The following is a 21501-nucleotide window of genomic DNA, read 5'->3' on the forward strand; positions in this document are numbered from 1 at the left end:
CACCTCTCTATCCAGTCATAATAACAACCAATAATGGCTGCCATAAGACCTAAGGGCGATAATCCGGTAATGCGGGTTTTATCACCAGCTCCCCCTACCGTAATCCACAGGGGATAAACACACCAGCATACAATAACAAACTGGGCAGACACACCGTGAGGCCATTCGACGGCCATGTGGTGACCATTCGGCCATGACGCCACAATAAAAATTAAAATGTCATTTTAGCTATGTGTTGGTTATTTCCCTTTGACCAAGAAATGCCATGCAGTGACGATCCGCCCTTTGTTTCATTTTGGCCAAAATTTATTAACGTCAAATATCGATTGATTAAGTATCCGACCGGTCGATGAAACATTTTAAATAGGAGATTTCTTTTGAAGTTGAAGATTTTCAGACATTTATTATACAAGCTGGGAGTTGTCGTACTTGATCGACATTTAACTTGTCTAAAACATTGGCCAAAATTAAAAATAAGTTTTTATAAACAAAATATTTTGTTAGTGCACGACAGCCTCAGTCTATATTTATCACTATTGCACGTCAGCCAATGAGAGAATGGAGTACATAATACGTCATTTAAACAACAATAGAAAGGGGTGAATGAGTAAAGGCGACGGGCGTAGTAGATAGATAGATAGCCTTAGGGACAAAATAAGAAAGAACTAAAACATACAATTAATTACATCGGTGTATTGGTAACAATAAGGGTATTGTGAGTTTAAGCCTGTAAAGAGAGATAGTAACAATCTTAATCTTAACAAAATGAACGTTGTTTCAACATCGAGAGAGAGAGAGAGAGAGAGAGAGAGAGAGAGAGAGAGAGAGAGAGAGAGAGAGAGAGAGAGAGAGTACCGATTTAATTAAACGAATTTTTAAAAACAAATTCAAACGGCGGACCCACTGCTGAGTCAGTCTTCAAAGGGGGAACATAATAATATCGACACCAATGGCGTATTTTTAAAAATCAGTCAGGAGTTGAACACAACTCTCATGAAGAAGGCCCGAATCGATTTTCTATTTTCAGTATTTTTGCCATCGCTGTGGTTTTGTTTGCTGTATTTGTTGTTTTTAATTTTTTATTTTTTTTTTTAATGTTTTGGTATGTTTTTGGTTTGTTTGTGTGTTTGTGTATATATATATATATATATATATATATATATATATATATATATATATATATATATATATATCTCTCTCTCTCTCTCTCTCTCTCTCTCTCTCTCTCTGTGTGTGTGTGTGTGTGTGTGTGTGTGTGTGTGTGTGTGTGTTTGGTTTGGTAATTGTTTGTCTTTTTCTTTTTTTTTTTTTTTGGTATGTTTATTTTTCAAACCTGATCTTCAACAAATCGGATGAAAATCACATCGTATCAAATTGTCAGTTCCTAACATATTATTTGATTACAATGACAGTGTATCAAAGTTTATGGTGATGTGATTCAACATTGAATCGACTTTTCAAATAATCTCAAGTTAAATATCTGTTATATTAGTTGTAATATTAGAATTAACCCTCACCCTAGTAATCACCAATTCTGGCTCCTATTCCTGCTTTCTGCTCTTTGCCCCGGAGCAAACTTTGTGGGTCTCTCGGGGAATGATGAACGAATGGCGGGTGGGTGACATTAGGGGATTGTGGAGAATTGGAGGGGAGAGAGAGGTGGAAATGGGGGGGGGGGGGGGGGGGGGGAGCTCAAATACAGATTACCCTCTTGGGGGTAACAACAAGATATGAAGTGAGTAGAAAAGTGCCAGAAGACAATAGAGAATAAAAAATTTTCGCGGCGGTGGTGGGGTTTGAACCTGCGACCTTATTGGTACGACAACTCCGCCTGGCAGGTGAGAGCGTGGCTCTACCGTGTGAGCTATCCACGAACACAAAAATATTCGTTTCAAACCCAAGTCATTTCTAGATCCCTCTCTCACCCACTTCTGGGACCGCCGATTCGTTCGCCCACCACCATCGCGAAGTATTTTGACCAGCAGTTAAGCTTAATAGCCAATATTCTCAACACAAACATATAACATAGAAACGATTGAGACATTGAGTATGCTCCGGTGTATGGGGTGAATTTTTAATTCAGAAAAGTGAGTGGAGCAGGCACTTATGTTGGTAACAACAAGATATGAAGTGAGTAGAAAAGTGCCAGAAGACAATAGAGAATAAAAAATTTTCGCGGCGGTGGTGGGGTTTGAACCTGCGACCTTATTGGTACGACAACTCCGCCTGGCAGGTGAGAGCGTGGCTCTACCGTGTGAGCTATCCACGAACACAAAAATATTCGTTTCAAACCCAAGTCATTTCTAGATCCCTCTCTCACCCACTTCTGGGACCGCCGATTCGTTCGCCCACCACCATCGCGAAGTATTTTGACCAGCAGTTAAGCTTAATAGCCAATATTCTCAACACAAACATATAACATAGAAACGATTGAGACATTGAGTATGCTCCGGTGTATGGGGTGAATTTTTAATTCAGAAAAGTGAGTGGAGCAGGCACTTATGTTGGTAACAACAAGATATGAAGTGAGTAGAAAAGTGCCAGAAGACAATAGAGAATAAAAAATTTTCGCGGCGGTGGTGGGGTTTGAACCTGCGACCTTATTGGTACGACAACTCCGCCTGGCAGGTGAGAGCGTGGCTCTACCGTGTGAGCTATCCACGAACACAAAAATATTCGTTTCAAACCCAAGTCATTTCTAGATCCTCTCTCACCCACTTCTGGGACCGCCGATTCGTTCGCCCACCACCATCGCGAAGTATTTTGACCAGCAGTTAAGCTTAATAGCCAATATTCTCAACACAAACATATAACATAGAAACGATTGAGACATTGAGTATGCTCCGGTGTATGGGGTGAATTTTTAATTCAGAAAAGTGAGTGGAGCAGGCACTTATGTTGGTAACAACAAGATATGAAGTGAGTAGAAAAGTGCCAGAAGACAATAGAGAATAAAAAATTTTCGCGGCGGTGGTGGGGTTTGAACCTGCGACCTTATTGGTACGACAACTCCGCCTGGCAGGTGAGAGCGTGGCTCTACCGTGTGAGCTATCCACGAACACAAAAATATTCGTTTCAAACCCAAGTCATTTCTAGATCCCTCTCTCACCCACTTCTGGGACCGCCGATTCGTTCGCCCACCACCATCGCGAAGTATTTTGACCAGCAGTTAAGCTTAATAGCCAATATTCTCAACACAAACATATAACATAGAAACGATTGAGACATTGAGTATGCTCCGGTGTATGGGGTGAATTTTTAATTCAGAAAAGTGAGTGGAGCAGGCACTTATGTTGGTAACAACAAGATATGAAGTGAGGGGGTATTGGTGTCATCTAAGTCTTCAAACCTTTCTTTATTTTGCACCGGATGATTATGTTTGTAATGTGGTGATAGCTGCTGTAGAGCTGGGTAGCAGTAAGGGTGGGGAGAGGGGATAAGAAAAATTTAAGGGGTTGGAGGTGTATTAGACGCTCCACGGGGAATCAGTGCTAACATTATTAGGATTAATAGCGTTCAGTGTTCAGTACTCTGTATACTGACTAAACATCAGTTTTCTAAATTTCGCCAGGAAAAAAAAATATTTCGTTTAATGATAAATGAAGATGACCACTGAATCAGAGACCCGATTTATACAAGATAAGCCTTTTAAACAAGTTGGGATGTCGTATCAATAATATGTCGATATGACGTATACCCTCTCTAGCCATAATTTAAATGTTGTTTTGTAAGAGTGCAACATTGTGTGTATTTAGTTTGTGATTGGGATATTGTGTTATTTTACTCCACTCTTCTTTGAATCTCAATACCTCAGCATGAACTCGTCCTTAAATAAAAACATGAAAATCCGTGTTTGAATCATTGCCAGACATAGCAGATAGAACAAAATATACAAAATGAAACATCATCCCAATTACATCAGCCTTCTTAAACTAGAAATTGAACTTCAGATTTTCTATTTACAGGAGAGGTACGTGCTATCAGAGGGCTTACATACGTTCTCTGGTACAGTCTTGCTCCTGTTCCCCGTTTATTTATTTATATGTTTATTGTTTTTGAATGGTAGATAATATCGTAACTAAGGAAATGTAATACCTATAATTACACAGTTTATTATCGAACTCATTAATAAGTTTGTGATGAATGTATTTAAAGATAGAAAGACTGGCCCTGGCAGAAATGTCAGAAATGAAATTGGCTTGGGTGTGGCTAGAGGGGATGGAATAAGAATGAATGTACCGTAGTGTTGGATAGGCATCCAGATTGAAGGCCGAATATAAATGCATGGTGCTGAATTGGCTTCTTCTGTTGTCTCCATTGGAATATAGGGAGAGATCAGACATCAAGGTTCCTCTAGACTTATATACTTGGTCATGGGTTCGCTTGCTTAGCTCATGTTGGTCCTGCCAATGTTATTCGCCTTCCCTGCCTACCGTTGAGGCATTCAGTTCTCATTCATGAGTGTTATAAACACGAGTTATTTCAATCACCATTCATCATTGACAATCATTCTTGTTTTGTTTGTTTTTAGTCCTTAAAGTTGTTCAGTCGATCAAATGCAGCCACAGCTTCTGGTGCATGATGATGGTTAGACAACAACAATGTTATAATAATCCATCCAATCAGCAAATTCTTTCCTCATTCGTCATGAACTAGCCTGAAATGTTCGGCCATCCTTGTGACAATGACAAAATGCAATCTTGAACGACATGCTCCTCCTTTTTCAGACTGTTCCCACAACAGGCGCAATTCCCAGGTTTTATACTTTTTGACAAGTCGAGAGACGTTTTGTGGCCCAGCTGTGTAATTCTTGTTTTGTTTTGTTTTTATTTGTGGGTTTTTTTTCTCTCCATAGTACGACAGTACAGAGTCTGGGACCCCGATGTCAACCCAGTTCCAAGGATTGTTGTTACGAGCCATTACAATAAAAATTAAATGCAAGTAAAAAACCCCAAAACAAACAAAACAAAACAAAAAGAAAGTCACCCGACAAAGTAGAGGACTCCAAAACTACTTACTGTAGGAGTTGAAAATTTAGTTTCGTATTATGGCCGATTTGATGAATTGTGGTGTACAAATGCATACGCTTATTTGTTTTAGCTCATGCCCCTTTTGTCTATTTCATGGGACAAAACTGTTGGCTGAGAGAATGTGTTGCTGCACACAGCTGATGACGACACACAGTGTGTTGTTGGCGCTGTTGTCAGAGCTAATCGGCATGTTTACTAGGCGCTATTGACCAATGTGTGTTCAAGAAGGCTTTGAAAATACGTCCTGGCTTTGATACGAGATTGTTTGACCAGGCATGTCTGTTTGGCATTTTTCACGCAAAATCCAATTTTCATTTTTTTAAAAATGGTTTTAAAATAAATTAAGTTGGCTTTTCTTCTTCCGGATAGTAAAGCGTTTTCTATATAGTTTATAAATGGCAAATGAACACAAATTTTACCAAAGTTACCTACAAAAGGCTAAATAAGTTGATTAAAAAAAAAACACAAGCAAAATAGAGCATTTATACCAAAGGCAAAACTTATTTTGAAAATAAATATTTGTATTGTTCGCTTATCATTGATTGTTATTTACTTTTCTTTCTTTCTTTTTTAATTGTGGCAAAATGAAATTTAATTTATTTGTCGTTTATTTGCAAACAAACTATATAATATAATTCGTTTGGCATTTTTACAGAAACCAATCTGGTAATCCTGTTGTTGACTCAATCTCTCCCCGGCAGCTCTACAAATATTGACTCACCAACTTGAGAACAAACATTATTTGGCGCAATATTTATCTTGTTGGTTTCGAGAGCCCTAGAGGCGATCGTTGAGCCCTTTCTGTATGGGTGGGGCTCTTTGTGTGCCTTTGTCAACTCATGTTTGAGTTGAAGTAGCGTTATTGTGGCCTATGGATAAAAGGAATAAATAAATGAAAGATACATTCCTGCGTGAATTAGAAAAAGGCGGTGGTGAGGGGGGGGGGGGGGGGGGGGGGGGGAGGTGTAGGAAGTTGACAATGCGTAAAGTGGGTTTCTTTGATAAAATTTGAACAGTTGGGTATGATACAGTGCCAGACAAATCAGATAGACAAATATTAGATAATAATCACCGCCAATGATATGCTTCCCAAGGGAAAATCTTGTCTTCCATTTGTTAATATTTTTATCTAGCACTACATTTTCAGAAAATCTATATATATATATATATATATATATATATATATATATATATATATTATATAATATATATATATATATCCCCACATGCGCGTGTTCTACAATTCCATATTTTTCAGTGTGATATGAGAACTAGGCATAACTGTTGATGCTAAAATACTCGAAATTTCAAAGTAAGAAGCACTCGCAAGCAGTAATCATACATGTCTTTCTTTTTCTCTTCTGTTCCAATCTTGCCTTCTCACCCCGCTGCTTATAAATTTTGGCAGATGATAAGGTTGGTGGGTCTCAGTTAGACTCGGTAGAAGGCAGTTTTTAACATCCCAAGGTCTTATCTAAAGGGTAGCAAGTAACCCTTTCTTACTATCTGTTCCATCCACGCTACATAAATCTGGGTAAACTCAGCGATAAGTTCATTATTCCAAAGGGTTAATTAATGTTAATACTGGCTGGGACATTGTCGTTAGAACACTAGCGATGGACAAGGGAAAGAGAGTGGTGGGTGGATACGACCTCGCCTCACCTCACCTTATTCTCGTAGAGGAAACATGGCGAGATAACTTTGCAGTGATGATGGATAAGGAAAATTCAACTGTAATTTAATATTGACTTCGATGTAATGAATGGAAATGAGATGTAGATTGAGTGATCTCCCCTTATTTGCTTTTCCAGACAACAAAACAACAAGAGCAATCATTACAGATTCGTGTTTGTTGTCATCGGAGTCAAATGCCTTTTTTTTTCTTTTTAAATCTTTTTATCAGCCATGACGTCAGTCATTCCACACCGGAAGTGATCGGTGATGATTATTTGAATCACTTGCCAGATATAAACGCACAATAGTAGCCTTCGGTAATTTATCGTCTGACAATAAATAGGGTTAAACAGTCGTGACGTCACTTCCCTCGTAATGACGAATAGTAACTTAGTAACAGTTCTAAACTATCGGAACAATGTCGAACACTCTTTTGAAATACTTCTCCGACGAGCATAAAAGTGTAGGTATCAGAGGAGAAAAACATTATAAATCTGACCATATTTTGACTTTTATACATTCTGATCACATGACATTAAAAAAAGTTCTAGCCAGCATGAAGAATAAAAAGTACCGATTTTCTTTGTTTAGACCTAAGCTGCTCGTTGCTGGGTGGACATGACATCAGCCTATTGAGTCCAATTCCCTAAACGTTTACAATATTCATCGACAATCACCAAAAGAAAGTGAAAAGTGAGTTGTGGTGAGTAGTTAGTCATTTACACACGAGTCCAATGACTTGTAAAAAAAAAAATAAAACTCACAGTTTGGTGTTCGGGCGCCCTTACAGTAACATATTTTTTTAGTCAGTGGCAGGCTTTTCTAGTGAGGTTATGAAGGCTTCGCTCGCATACTTCTTTAAAATCTCAGGTTTTAGATTGTTTTAGGGGGGGGGGGGGGTTTGTTTAAAAAAATTTAATTTTTTAAACAAAAAATTGTCACTTTGGTCTATCGGATAAATGAAGTAAAATTTCTCTGTCCAAAATTTGTAATTGGCGCTTTAACATTAGATCTCAGTATTGTCATTCATTGATAATAATAGATTTAATAAAAAGTAGATGGAGTAAAGTCATTAAGACAACAGTAGATGATAAAGACTTTCGTGGTGAGTGAGAGTTGAATCCTGGACCCGAATAGTACGGCACAATCCGTGTGGCTATGAGAGAATCCACCATTGCACTTATCTAGCCACCACTGCTATCAACTATTGCAAAAAAAAAAAAAAAAAAAAAAAAACCCACAAAACAAAAATCATAATATTATAATGCATGCTGTCCAAATGTAAACATCGATTGATGACGGGCAGCAAACTTAATAACAGTCAGCCAACTTGATAAACTGCCTACCAAGTTCCTATCAATATCACTAAATGATTTAATCTTTAAAGGCCGATACCTCATGAGTACATATTTTAAAAGTCTTATAATAATAAATTAATATGCAATTATGGGCTCAATAGGGCAGATTCTCAGGATTACGGGGCGTATAATAGAGCGAGGATGGATTGTCTATATTGACAACCGTCACAAAGTATGTATCCAGTCCTCCAAAAAGAGTGGTTTTACACACTGTCAATGAGATTGAAACCAGTTTTTGTTATATCACACTTTTGTTCCATATATATAAGATAGTATGCAGATGGCGTCACTCAGGCCTTTGTTATTGTTTTTGCCATCCGCGTTTGTGAGTTGTTCTCACTAAACTGTAGAAGTCGGTCAACATGTGGTCAACTTCTAAACCTTACACAATTCATAGAAGATGGGTTTGAGACAAAACAGGTCACTGGCACAGTCTTCGTCGACCTCACTGCAGACTATGACACAGTGAATCACAAGATCCTACTCCTCAAAGTGGCTAAAATGATAAAGAATAAGAAAATTGTAAATATTATCCAGTCACTTCTCGAAAACAGGCGCTTCTTTGTTGAAATGGATGGCCGGAAGAGCAGGTGGCGCACCCAGAAGAATGGTCTTCCCAAGGATCAGTGCTGGCTCCAACACTTTTCAACATATATACAAATGATCAGCCTGAGTTCCCAAATATCCGCCGATTCATATATGCTGATGACCTATGCCTCGCAACACAGGATGTGTCCTTCCAACCAATCGAGAGCAGATTGACAAATGCCCTAGACACCCTTACAAAGTTAGTACTACACTAAAAACTCGCTGAACGCCAACCCAGGGAAACCACAAGTGTGTGCATTTCACCTCAACAACCACCAAGCCCACAAAAAACTTAACATCAAGTGGAATGGCCAGACATTAGAGTACAACTACTACCCAGTGTACCTCGGAGTGACGCTTGATCGGACTCTGTCCTTCAGAGAACACGTGAGGAAGACCAAGGCAAAAGTGTCCACGCGTAATGCCCTCCTTGGAAAGCTGGCAAACATGAACTGGGGAACTGACCCTAAAACTCTAAGGACCACAGCATTGGCCCTCAGCTACTCAACTGCGGAGTACTGCTCAACTGTATGGGCCCGATCATGCCATGCCTCCAAGCTAGACCCCGAGCTCAACAACGCCTGCCGGATCATAACGGGCCAGCTGAGAGCAACACCATTACCACTGGTCTACCGTGCAGCAGGAATAGCCCCACCACACATCCGGAGGGAAACTCATGCCCAAATACAAAAATACAAACAGGAAATGGACCAGAGACACCCCCTTCATGACCACAATTGCCCCAAAAGCAGGCTCAAATCAAGGAAAAGCTTCCTCACAGTAGAGAGCCTTCACCCAGACCACTCAGCATTCTTCCGCCTGGACAAATGGGTAGAATGGGACAAGACAGCAAACGATGCCCTCCAGCCCCCAACAGAAAAGCTCCCAGCAGGCACAGACCTCAAGAGGAAAGAATAGGTGGCGTTGAACAGAGCTAGAGCAAAGGTGGGAAACACCGCCACCAACCTCTTTAAATGGAAAATCTCACCGGGCACTGAATGCCCATGCGGTCACCCCAGACAGACCATGGACCACATCCTGTCTGAATGCTCGCTGGGACCTCACTGCACCAATGCTGACCGGAGGGAATGCAACCAGACTGCCCGGGACTGGCTGACTCACTGGCGCGACAAGATATGATGACTAAACTGTATTAACCAGACTATAAAAGTTCATGGTTACACAGAGTTTGTGTGTTGGTCCGTTATACTTCCGGATGGCAATGTTGTGAACTCCTTGGCCAAGCGCATTCTATATATATATATATATATATATATATATATATATATATATATATATATATATATATATATGTAAAAAAAAAAAAGTACTCGCAGTACCTACTAAAGTCGGTTATGCCATGGAGTCAGTACTAGTACTATAGATAGTTCGAAGATGACGTCACTCAGGTCTTTGTTATTGTTTTTTTGCCATCCGCATTTATGAGTAATGCTCACTGAATTGTGTTAACCCAAGTATATACGTTCATGGATACACACAGTTTTGTGTGTTGGTCCGTTATACTTCCGGATGGCAATGTTATGAGCTTCTTAGCCAAGCGCATACTATCTCTACACCGTCTGATTGGCCAAGCGCGTTGTCCATAATCCATTGCATGTCAAAATTATTTATATGCTCCTTTAAGGATGTCATAAAAATAAATATTATGTTGAATTTGGTTAAACTCGGAAAATTCGTTCGTTTTAGGTCGTGGTGAAAGCATTTAAAACAATTGTAACTGCTGAACTGTCTTTGTAGGAAAGCACGACTTTGAATACTATAATGATGTTATGCGTTTGAGTAAAATAATCACAACCTCCGCCAGACAAATTAAACATACCAACATACAAAACTGTGTGTAGCCATTAACGTAGTATAGTATAGTCTGAGGGAGCAGGCACCGGAGTCAGAAAAGATCTGAACAAGTGTGCATGAAATGGTGATAGACAAAGCAAAAAAAAAAAAAAAAACATGAAAAAAATCCTAGAAAATCAGTCTACCTCGACTGGGGATCGAACCTTCAGACCTTCTGCTTACCGGTCAGATATGTTGGATTATAATATTAAATAATTCCCTGTTAATTAGAAGAGAAATGGTGCAATTCTGTATAATTGCGGTTTCATCTTGATGTGAATTTCAATATTGTTTGGTGTGCAACCATTCGTAGGTCTGGTGCACGCCACAACGCCTGTTTATGGCCGTTCATCAAAGCTAATCACTGCATAGCACGCAATGGAAATCGGCCCTCGATATACAGTGTGTATTTATGTCTCTTGCACTTTCACTATCAATCACCTGGGTGCCTGTGTGGCATTAATGCCATGATCTCACAGCCACCCCCCCCCCCCCTCCTTTTTCTGTACCCCCCCCCCCCCCTCCCCCAATAGCATTCTGTTATGTGTCACACTCTCCTCACTTTAAATTGTTTCGATCCTAATCCCTTTCACTTCAACCCTTTCCATCGGACACCAATACTACCTCTCTTTTGAATATTCGATGGAGAAGATTGAATGCAAGTATGTATATCCCTCCCCCCTTCTCTCTCTCTCTCTCTCTCACACACACAACCCCACAACACACACACGTCCCCTCCCCCACCCACCCACACACACACTCTCGTTCACACACACACACACACACACACACACATACACAGACATGCACACATATCAATAAAAGTTGGTAATTTATCAAGACAACAATAACCAGAATAAAATCTGCAGGCGCTCAAAGCCAAATCTCAGGTTGACTTTTGTTTCTAATCGAAGCGAGCGACCGATCTTCTTTAACATTTTTCCATTTCCCAATCGAGCACTTGAGAGAGCGACATGGCCCACATAGCTTCCTCATCTCCTGTTTTGTAAACAATAAATTATAATGTTTTCAGAGATCCCAATGTACACAGATCGCCCATTATCACAAGTTCACTAAACCACCACGTTGCCTCATTATAATATGTTCATCTTTCTGTCCATCACAAACTTGACCCCGCCTTTTCCTTTATAATTCCGCCTATTTTTGTTCATGATTGACACAGTAGTATTTGATGAACTGGTGAGAGCGAAACGATACTGCATATTGCATACAGCGTTCATAACACATGCTCGCATGACATTTTACGCTAAACGGTCTTAAATTAATTACGGTGGTATTCAGATATATTTAGCTTACGCTTCTTGTGTAATAATGATAAGTATGTTACCTGACATAGTATTTAACCGATCGAAGTTAGTGGCTTTGGGAAATGATCAGTAGGCGAGGGCATGAAACTTGAGTGTGTACTCAGGTGTGCACGTTTTGAGGATCGAACCTGCTAAGTAATGTCAATGTAATATATTTTACGTACTTTCTAGTAAAGGCAAAATGTTACTGAACCGTACCTACTGAAGAAAAGTGATTCTTCAGAGCCTTACTACCTGCAAAGCTAGAGTTCGCATAATTTTTTTTGGCTACGTTAAAGAGACAAATTGCTGTAGCCTTTTGGATAAGACGATAGACTGTCGCAAATAACTTTCTGCCATATCTGATAAATCCGGCTCCACAATCACTGCCGGATGGACAGCGGGCTGGATCAGACGCTGTCTTTTCTTCTATTAGAAATTAAAATTTAATCTCTTTCGTAAAATAAGCGCATACTATGAGCTTATTGTAATGACTAACGTCATGATTCAATGAGGTAATGTAATGAATATTTGCTCGCTAAATACTTCCTTTATCGCTGACCAACTGACTCGCATTAATCGATGGGCGACTGATAGTAACATGTTCGGTCTTTCTGCTGACGTTTAACTAATTACCACCTTTTCCCCACCCCATATTGTTTTTCTCTAATTATTACACCTCCCTATGCACTTCCTGCCTCCTTTTGAGGCATTACAAATATCTAGCTAATAACATTTTTTCATTCCCAACACCCGTCTGTTTTACTACACGAAGTTTTGGTTTGATTACATGTTCCACTCTCAAAAACACGTCATTATTTTAGGCCCGATAGCCGAAAGCGTCTCTAGGCTTAATTCAACATTGTTGTAATGGACATTGGTTAACATCAGTTTGAGTGTATTTCCATTGCAATAATAAACCCATAGCATTTTGGTTTTTCTGATCAGTCGATTCTACCCATTTTCTGTAAAATTATTTCCACTAACGACTAAACTGACGGTGCAGGTCTGGGCTTGATTTACCATTGTTGTAGTGGACAATATTTCGCGTTAGCTTGGGATTCCAATACATCAATGAGCCAACAACAAGATGGGTTATCAGACCTTGAAAGAAGTACACCTCGGACTGAACCACAGATAACACAGTAGTCTGAGGACTGAACCAAAACAGCACAGCGGTACTATGCTCTAAACGAACTATGTCAACTATGAACTTGGTTTAGGAGGAAGTAATAAGTAACAAGTAATAGCAATAACTAAAAAAACAATATCCGCACAGATCTCTACAACGGCAATCCACTCTATGCTATCAGTGGGGAGAAAAAAAACAACCCAAAAACAATAACGTAGAAAAGATAAGAAAAAAGCCATGTTCGTTTTTTGTGAATGAATCGATATTGAGGCAATGTTTACTAAATTGTCAAGGCGTGGCTTGTCACACAGCTCTTCATGTCATTGTCAGACAATCACCGCTCAAGGAGTGAAATTTCACGCTTTCGAAGCTCAACACCACTGATTGGTCAATATTCGCACATAAGTAATGAGCCCACGTGTTTACCCTTCTCAATGATGTTTGCTAAATGTAGCCAATCAGGGCGCTGATAAAACGACTGTGTTCGTTCGCTCTCTCTTTTTCTTCCTCACACAGACAGACACACACACACGCTTTGCAAGGAAACTATTTGACGCTAGTAATGTTGTAGGGCTAGTCGGTGTGCAAAGTAGTGCAAAGTGTAGTAGGCGACAGGGCCCTCGTTCCCACGGATCACTTTTTCTTATGTTATGCACGACCACGTCTGATCGGAATATTATTGAAGATTGTGTTGTTTGTTATTGATTTTATATTTTATATTCGAAATTGGAGTATTCCACGTTCAATTTCGTATTTGGAATTACTTATTTCAGCTGGATTTTGTGAGCTGTTTTCTACCCCAGCTCGTTCTTCCTCGGCGTGTCTTGGCGGGATAATTTCTCTGCCTCGTGTGCTTGTGTTCTTGTGAAAGCGGAATTTCAAGGCCGATGGGAAGGCGAGGGGTAAAAATGGCTTTGTGTTATTTCTTGCGTGGATAATCATTGGAAAGACGAGTTAATATTTTATTCTACAATTGTTTTATCGTGGTTAAATAATCGTTTCACTTGCCTCAGACATGTATCCCAATCGACATCCGGTGAGTTTGCAATTTTATTTTCTCTTTGCTATGAAGCCTCGACCTGTTTTCGAAGCGTTCTCCCTTGTCGGTAGATTTCGTTGCCTGTGTAGGCTATCACTGAATCATAGCATGGAGTAGAGGGGGATATCATGGTACCTGCGGGGGAGGGTTGAATGTCTTTTTTTTTTTTTGTAACACATATTTCACCAAGGTAATCACATAATTATTATGTATTAATAGAGCTCAGCTTTTAATTGTGTTACTAAATTTAGTCAGGTACCTACTTATAACCCCACCTTTCCATTTCTCCATTCTGACTCTGACCCCAAACAAACTTCCATTTTCATGGAAGGATTCAAATTCAATCAAGGGTCTTGAGTTTTGGTTGTCTGCAGCAGCTTCTGCTTCTTATTCTATTCATTTATTTTATATTTCAAACGTGTACCCTTTACTTTTAAAAGTCGACCATTCTATGGTCACTACTGTCACTGTTACCTTGGAGGAATTAATATAGACGTCTATTATCTATGTTCTAGTTCTATTTCTATAGTAATTAGCTCCAACTTTTCAAACTCAAACTCAAACACACAGTCACAGACGTCTAGTCAGTCCTTGTCAATGATTGATTTATCCACGACCCAGCTAGTCAGGCAGAAGTAGTTTAGGTATGAGTATGAGTGTGAAGTATTACAGATCTTCTCTTCTACTTCTATATTTTAGCTTTGGTTTTCTGATATCACAATCATACGGTTCCAAGGATCTATTGATTGCTGGTCACAGCACTTACACTTTAACTTATCGGAATCGGATCCTTTAACTTATAGTCAAGTTTTTACTTACGAATTGGATGTTTGACAACAACTACTATTACTACTACTACTACTACTACTACTACTACTACTACTACTACTACTACTACTACTACTACTACTACTACTACTCTACTACTACTACTACTACTACTACTACTACTACTACTACTACTACTACTACTACTACTACTACTACTACTACACAATACTGACACGTCGTGAGTCTGTCATTATCCACTACTGAAGCTAGACTATACTTTTAGAAAAGAGGTTTTTCACATGTTTAGACTTTTTTCTTCATGTCAATCAATTTTTATGAGAAAAAAATAAATGATGAATGGTTCTGTTTATGAAAAAAATGTTTCTTTCTCAATATACCACAGTGAAGTCTTCATTTGTCTTAAGTCTCAACCATATTTCGGATGGGGTTTCTTTTAAGTTTAGCCTCACCTGACATCCAATCTTTTTATCTTCAATTTAAAGCCTGAGTTGCACGGCTGTTACTGCTGTCTTGATGTCTAGATCTCTGGCTAGGACCAGATTATCAGATAGGGGTGGGGGGGGGGGGGGGGGGGGGGGGAGGGCCAATAGTTGTTTGGCCTGTGTTTCATTCCCAGGAGGTCCTTAGTTTGATTCCCAATGCGCTGTGGAACCTTGGGTAAGTCACTTCTGACATAAATAGATTAGGTGCTGAAGTTTGTCATAGCACGAAACGAACAATAGCAATTACTTGCTATTCTTTGGCAAGCATGCTAGTCTATTGCAAGTACTTGCTGCCAGATCTAACAGACCAAGCTACCCAATTATTGCTTTGATAGAGGGGAGGATGGGGGGGGGGGGGGGGGGGGGGGTTGATCAGTAAAAAAAAAAAATCTTGACTTTGCCATAGATCAATATGGGTCCCTTTGCATGTAAAACAAGAGCTCTCTGAACTGAGCTATCATTATCAGGACCCCATGGACTAGCAAGTCACCTAAGCTCAATTTGTGATGCTGTACTGTGGTTGCTTATGCCTTGGTTACTCCTGTATAGCCTTGGAATAGAAGTAAAAAAAGCCATTCCCCTTCCTGTATGAATGATTTTTTATGGGCTTATGGCTCTGAACCTTGTGCTTTGTTTACATACACATTTGTAAAATCAAATTCTTTGATGCCATAGAAATTGCTGTTGGAACTGAATGTGTCATATGTGATGATACTCATTGCCCCACTTCTGGGACTTGCACTCAGACGATTTCTAATTGTTTGTGTGGTATGCCACTTGCCTTTGGCTTGGAAGATTCTGGGTTGGAGTCCCATTCTGAACGGCACATAAGTGAGTCCTTGGAAAAGGCTCTTTATTCATATTCTCAATGCTCAAGTGTAAATTGAGAACTTGGTCGTTACCAGCTTTGTCTCTTAGAAAAAGTGTAATATCGCCTAACAGACGTCATGTTTTGTCTGACATGTCAAGTGTTGTTGTGTAGTGTTTTGGGCAGGTTTAGCGGATAGTGTCCTACAATAAAAGCTCAAGTTTATATTTTTGTTTCATGGATTACACCTATAATCTTTGTAGAATTTCTAGTAATTTGCAATGTAAATAAGCAAAGAACTGAAGCTTATTGATACTTAATTGATTTTGTTTTTTTCCCCCACAGGGCCCTCAACCAGGCCAGCCCTTCAAATTTACTGTTGCTGAGTCATGTGATCGCATTAAAGAAGAATTTAGTTTTCTGCAAGCACAGTATCACACGTAAGTATTTGGGGATACCACTTTGAATTCCTTGGGTAGATGTTTGTTTTTACTTTATTCAGAGAAAAGTGAATTTGCGAGGTGCAGTTTTATTTAATGTTATTTGTGAGTTGAGTCTCTGTCAAGTACAATATGAATCATCTCATAGACAAAACAAGGGTTAATGCGTTAGCATTTTTAATACTAGACGATACTTGTATATTGGAAATGTAGATTATACTGCCTTTTGTATATATTAACGAAGGCTGAGTTGTTTGAATAACCATTATATGTTATTGATTTTTTTTTTCTTTTCGATTCTCCATTTGTTATTTTTCTCAATTTTTATCCTTTAGATTGAAAATGGAATGCGAAAAATTAGCACAGGAGAAAACTGAGATGCAGCGACACTACGTCATGGTATGTGACTTTTAATATCCTCTGCTTCTTCTCCTTTCTGCTCCTGAAATCGTTTCAACAAGAAGACATTTTGTTTTGTCTCAAGTCAATTTCACTGAGAGGATGGTGTTAAACCATGTACTTTTTTGCAGGTCTGATAATGCAAGTTATTATGGTTTGTTTCATTGTTGTAATGGAAATGATCTCAAATCAGTGTGAAACATTGCTCGTTTGAATATTGTTAAAACAAGCCCATAATTGCATACTGTTATCGAACCTGCAAATATGTAATGTACCTATTGTTAAACTGTTAATTACATAATCTTCATTTTGTAAAAACTACTTGTTTAATCACTTAACCATTATTGTGATGCTGCTCTTTAAAAACTTTTGCATGCTGATTTATTTATTTATATTTTTGTATTAATACATTAGGGTTGTTTTCTTTTGCGATTCTTATATTTTTCTCTGTCAACTGTTATACACACTGATCCATTTGCTGTTTTCCCGGACCAGTCTGTCATACCCGGGGACCACATTCTATGTAGTCCTTTGTTTCTTTTGCTCTCGACAATTCCCTCCAGTCTTGTTCTGTTTTTACCAAAGAGCGGTTTTGGGTTTTAAAGATGAGGGAAGATGAAGTCTGTGTAGCTAGTATCACTCTTGCTGCTCTCATAGTTGTGGAATCCATATACAATCTAACTGGAAGAAATTTTTTTTTTGGGTCTCCGCCTATCAGATTCTAGACAAGATGTAAAAGGAAAACAACCCTTCTACATCACAACCCACAGAAGCAAATTTAAAAAGACATAGTAGGTAGAGAGAAGGGGAGGGTAAGATAGTTGACCGTTTATCTGATTCTCCTGCCCCCTCAAGATATTTTCGTCGAACCCCCTCAAGATATTTTTGTCGAACTATTTTTAAAAAATAGAGTGCAGTGGAGCAATTTTGATGTCGGCTTTATTTTTTAATGAAGATAGAGTGCGTCGATCAGTAAGCAGATTTTCTGGGGTTCGAGCACGCTGTTCATCATAGCTTTAGATAATCATTCATTTCTGATCAGCACTTTCGTCTTATTGTTTAGTCGTGGGTTTAAATGTTTATAATGTGTGTGTGTGTGTATAGATGTACTTTTGGATCAATTTATTGGGCTTGGCATCATTGTGTGTATTATTTACACCAGTGGCAATTATAATTTGAAAGATATTGATTAGTATAGTCACCTTCAAAAGGTTGAAACCCGACAATTTTATATTAATATTGCGGATCCTTATACTTGTATCAAGTGACAGCTGTATGCTGTTTAATAGTATTTCCCCTTTTGCTTTATTTGAATATGGTTATGTATGTTTGAATGTAGGCTGTAGGATATTGCTGCATTAATGTTCCTATTCAAATTTATTTTAAATCCTGATAAGCCAGCTATTTATTTTTACATCATATGATTTTTATCCTTGTAAACTTCTCATGCATCAAAGCATTTTTCAAGTTGTGCTTGTGTGTGTTGAGTCTTATTTGTCTATTGGATTATTTGATTATCACTTGTGTGATCGTGTTTGACTGCATGTGCTGTGTGGCGAGCAGATAATTCTCCTTGATTTGATGAAGATGGTAATGTGGACATTTTGTTTCTGCTTTAGTTTTATGACTAGATCTATATTTTGATTTGGTGGCGGTCGTTTTGATAAATTTCTCCTATTTTTGTAGTTAGTGAGTAAATGCATAGTTTCCTTGCTTCAATCCATTAATCTTTATCCAAGTAAAAATTGATTGTGAGGTTGTTGAACTCGTAGTACTCTTCAATCCCATCGTTATGTTGCTGATATGTGAATTGTCCATATTGTAGCTTTCACTTGTTGGCCTGTAGCCTTTGTAAATTCATGGCCTGATTTTTTATTTCACAATACCAGACGATCCCTAAAATGAACTGAAGGTATTGCTCAATGTATCTTTGCTGCCCCATGCAAACACGCATTTTAAAATATTGGCCAGAAAACTCGTCCCCATTCATTTGAAGGACGCTTGTCTGGTCAAAAATGAAATACATGTTTTTCAGAGTGCGGTGTAGTGATCCCATTGGTCGAATTATTGACTACAACCGTAGCCATTGTTAACTTATAGATAGTTCGACGATGACGTCACTCAGGTCATTGTTATTGTTTTTTGCCATCCGCGTTTATGAGTAATGCTCACTGAACTGTATTAACCTGACTATAACCGTTCATGGATACACACAGTTTTGTGTGTTGGTCCGTTCTACTTCCGGATGGCAATGTTATTAGCTTCTTAGCCACGCGCATACTGTCTATAGATAGGATGCGCTTGGCCAAGGAGTTCACAACAGTGCCATCCGGAAGTATAACGGACCAACAAACTCTGTGTAACCATGAACTTTTATAGTCTGGTTAATACAGTTTAGTGAGAACAACTCACAAACGCGGATGGCAAAAACAATAACAAAGGCCTGAGTGACGTCATCTGCTTACTATCTATAGGTCAACCGATGGAATCACTTGTTTCCCTGAGCTCTACTAACGACAACTCACTAGATGGTGCAAAAACCTTTAAAAAATGACGTCAAACTATGTCTTCAGGGGTTCTCGTGTCAGGCTAAAGATAACGATTTTAAAGTATCTGCAGGAATGTGAACTCCTGCAGAAATTGTAAATATATATTTTTACTTAACAAACATGTAACTATTATGATTTTATAAAGATTTTATTACAACAGTACACGTTTTGATCAGCTGTGGCCCCTCGGGGCCGATAAAAGATTGATGAAGGACAGAAACGGGCGCTTAAATGACCTAAATAGTGTCGAAAGCGCCGTTAAACACCTAAAAACAAACAAACAACAAAGATAACGATGGCCACGCTACAACTCTCTGCTCACTTTACTCTGTTGGATGTCGCCGTATATTTTAACGTTACGTTATGGGAAGTAGCAGGCTCAGGCTATGAGTTTAGGACGGCTACGATTGGACACAACTAAGGGACACAATCGATGAGTCGCATTCCCATTGTGACTTGATTGCAGATCTAACCAATTTGTACTAGGAGAGAAGTAAAATCGGTCCTTACAGTATAAACATTTTGCAAGATGCTTGATCTCCAACCCCGTTGTCTTTTTTATATTATTGAACAGTAAATTTGTCGATTGGTATCGTTTCCACCATCAAGGTCTTCTTATGGTTTCTGTTCATGCGTCTCTGTGCGTAGCAGTATCATCTACTTTAATAGACTATGTGATACTGAATATCACGGTGGCTACGATCTGTGTCTTAAGTGTCTGGAATAAATGGTGGGCGGGGCACGTTGGAAAGGGGGGGGGGGGGGGGGGGGGGGTTAGTATTTGCGATGAGGTGGAGAGTTTTATTCATGTAATAATTCCTGGGTAATTTTTGACTTCTAGATTCTCTCTCTCTCTCTCTCTCTCTCTCTCTCTCTCTCTCTCTCTCTCTCTCTCTCTCTCTCTCTCTCTCTCTCCCTCTCTCTCCCCCCCCTCTCTCTCTCCCCCCCCCTCTCTCTCTCTCTCTCGTTCTGGTTCATCCTCACCCCCTCTTCTTCAATTATTCTCATCAATTCTGCGCCCATTCATTAACGTCTTATTTTCTGGTCCCTTTCTAATGTCAAGAGTTTGAGAGGCTTGGTCCTGCTTGGATCTTTGTATTTATTTATCGCACAGACGCGCTCATGGTGTGTACAGACGTATAATCATGGTGATAGAGAAGCGAGAGATCGAGTTCTATAGATGTGTATGTGTGCTAATTTTTTTTTCTTCTTCTCCTACGTACTTATTGAGTGTGTTATATTTACAAATCTGTCGCTAATGTTAATGGGTACGCCCATTGTAAATTTACATAACTGTATAAGTATAAGGGGCTTAAATTATATTCCCTTTTTTATACTCGAGGATGCGCTCTCTCTCACACACGCACGCACAAGACACACATACACGTGGACACATTATGCCATGTCTACTGCCAGCATACTACCGCCGCTTCCATTCACTTCCTACTCTAGTACCAGTGAGTGCACGCGCGGCCTATACTGATGGTACTCACACCCTCGCCATCAGCTGCTTACATTCGTGTAGCATGAGGCTAGGAAGGCCAGCATTACAACACAATTTCATCAGCTTACTGTACTTCTCTTGATAAATTGATTAAAAGAAAAATAGTTTTGGCCAGAAAACTTGTCTTTTATTAAACAGTCTCGGGCTCTCAAGACATCAAGTAATGGTACATCTTACTACTGATTATTATTATTATTATTATTATTATTATTATTATTATTATTATTATTATTATTATTATTATTATTATTATTATTATTATTATTATTATTATTATTATTATTATTGTTGTTGACATCTTGGGTTTGAAACTTTTGTTACACCGTTTCAAGAATTTTTTTCATAGCCAAAGGGAAAAACAATATTATGCGTTTTGTATTTTGTTTTGTTTTTCTTTTCTTTCTTTCTTTTTTCCCCCCTTCCTTCAATTTACGATATAGCAGACATAAGCGTCGCACTTTTAAGACAGTCTGGTTCAAATTCTTACTCGAATAACAAAAACATACATTGCGTGACTGAGTTTCAGTTTGTAAATAAAACAATTT

At 38.9% G+C, this 21501-nt stretch overlaps 1 protein-coding gene across 2 annotated transcripts in view; it reads left to right on the top strand.

The window, feature by feature from the left end:
- Positions 1-13495: 13495 nt before the first annotated feature.
- Positions 13496-21501, top strand: part of LOC144964706 (transducin-like enhancer protein 4) — a 64785-nt gene continuing 56779 nt past the window's right edge. For both annotated transcript variants that reach the window (XM_078899245.1, XM_078899246.1), the window contains exons 1-3: positions 13496-13979; positions 16410-16504; positions 16840-16903. In XM_078899245.1, coding sequence (XP_078755371.1) covers positions 13959-13979; positions 16410-16504; positions 16840-16903 — 180 coding nt within the window. In that variant the 5' untranslated portion in view covers positions 13496-13958. The remainder of the gene's footprint in view (positions 13980-16409; positions 16505-16839; positions 16904-21501) is intronic.

This window comes from Berghia stephanieae, chromosome 2 (assembly GCF_034508935.2).
Source record: "Berghia stephanieae isolate SIO BIC M18660-M18661 chromosome 2, UCSD_Bste_1.3, whole genome shotgun sequence".
Taxonomy (NCBI): Eukaryota; Metazoa; Mollusca; class Gastropoda; order Nudibranchia; family Aeolidiidae; genus Berghia; species Berghia stephanieae.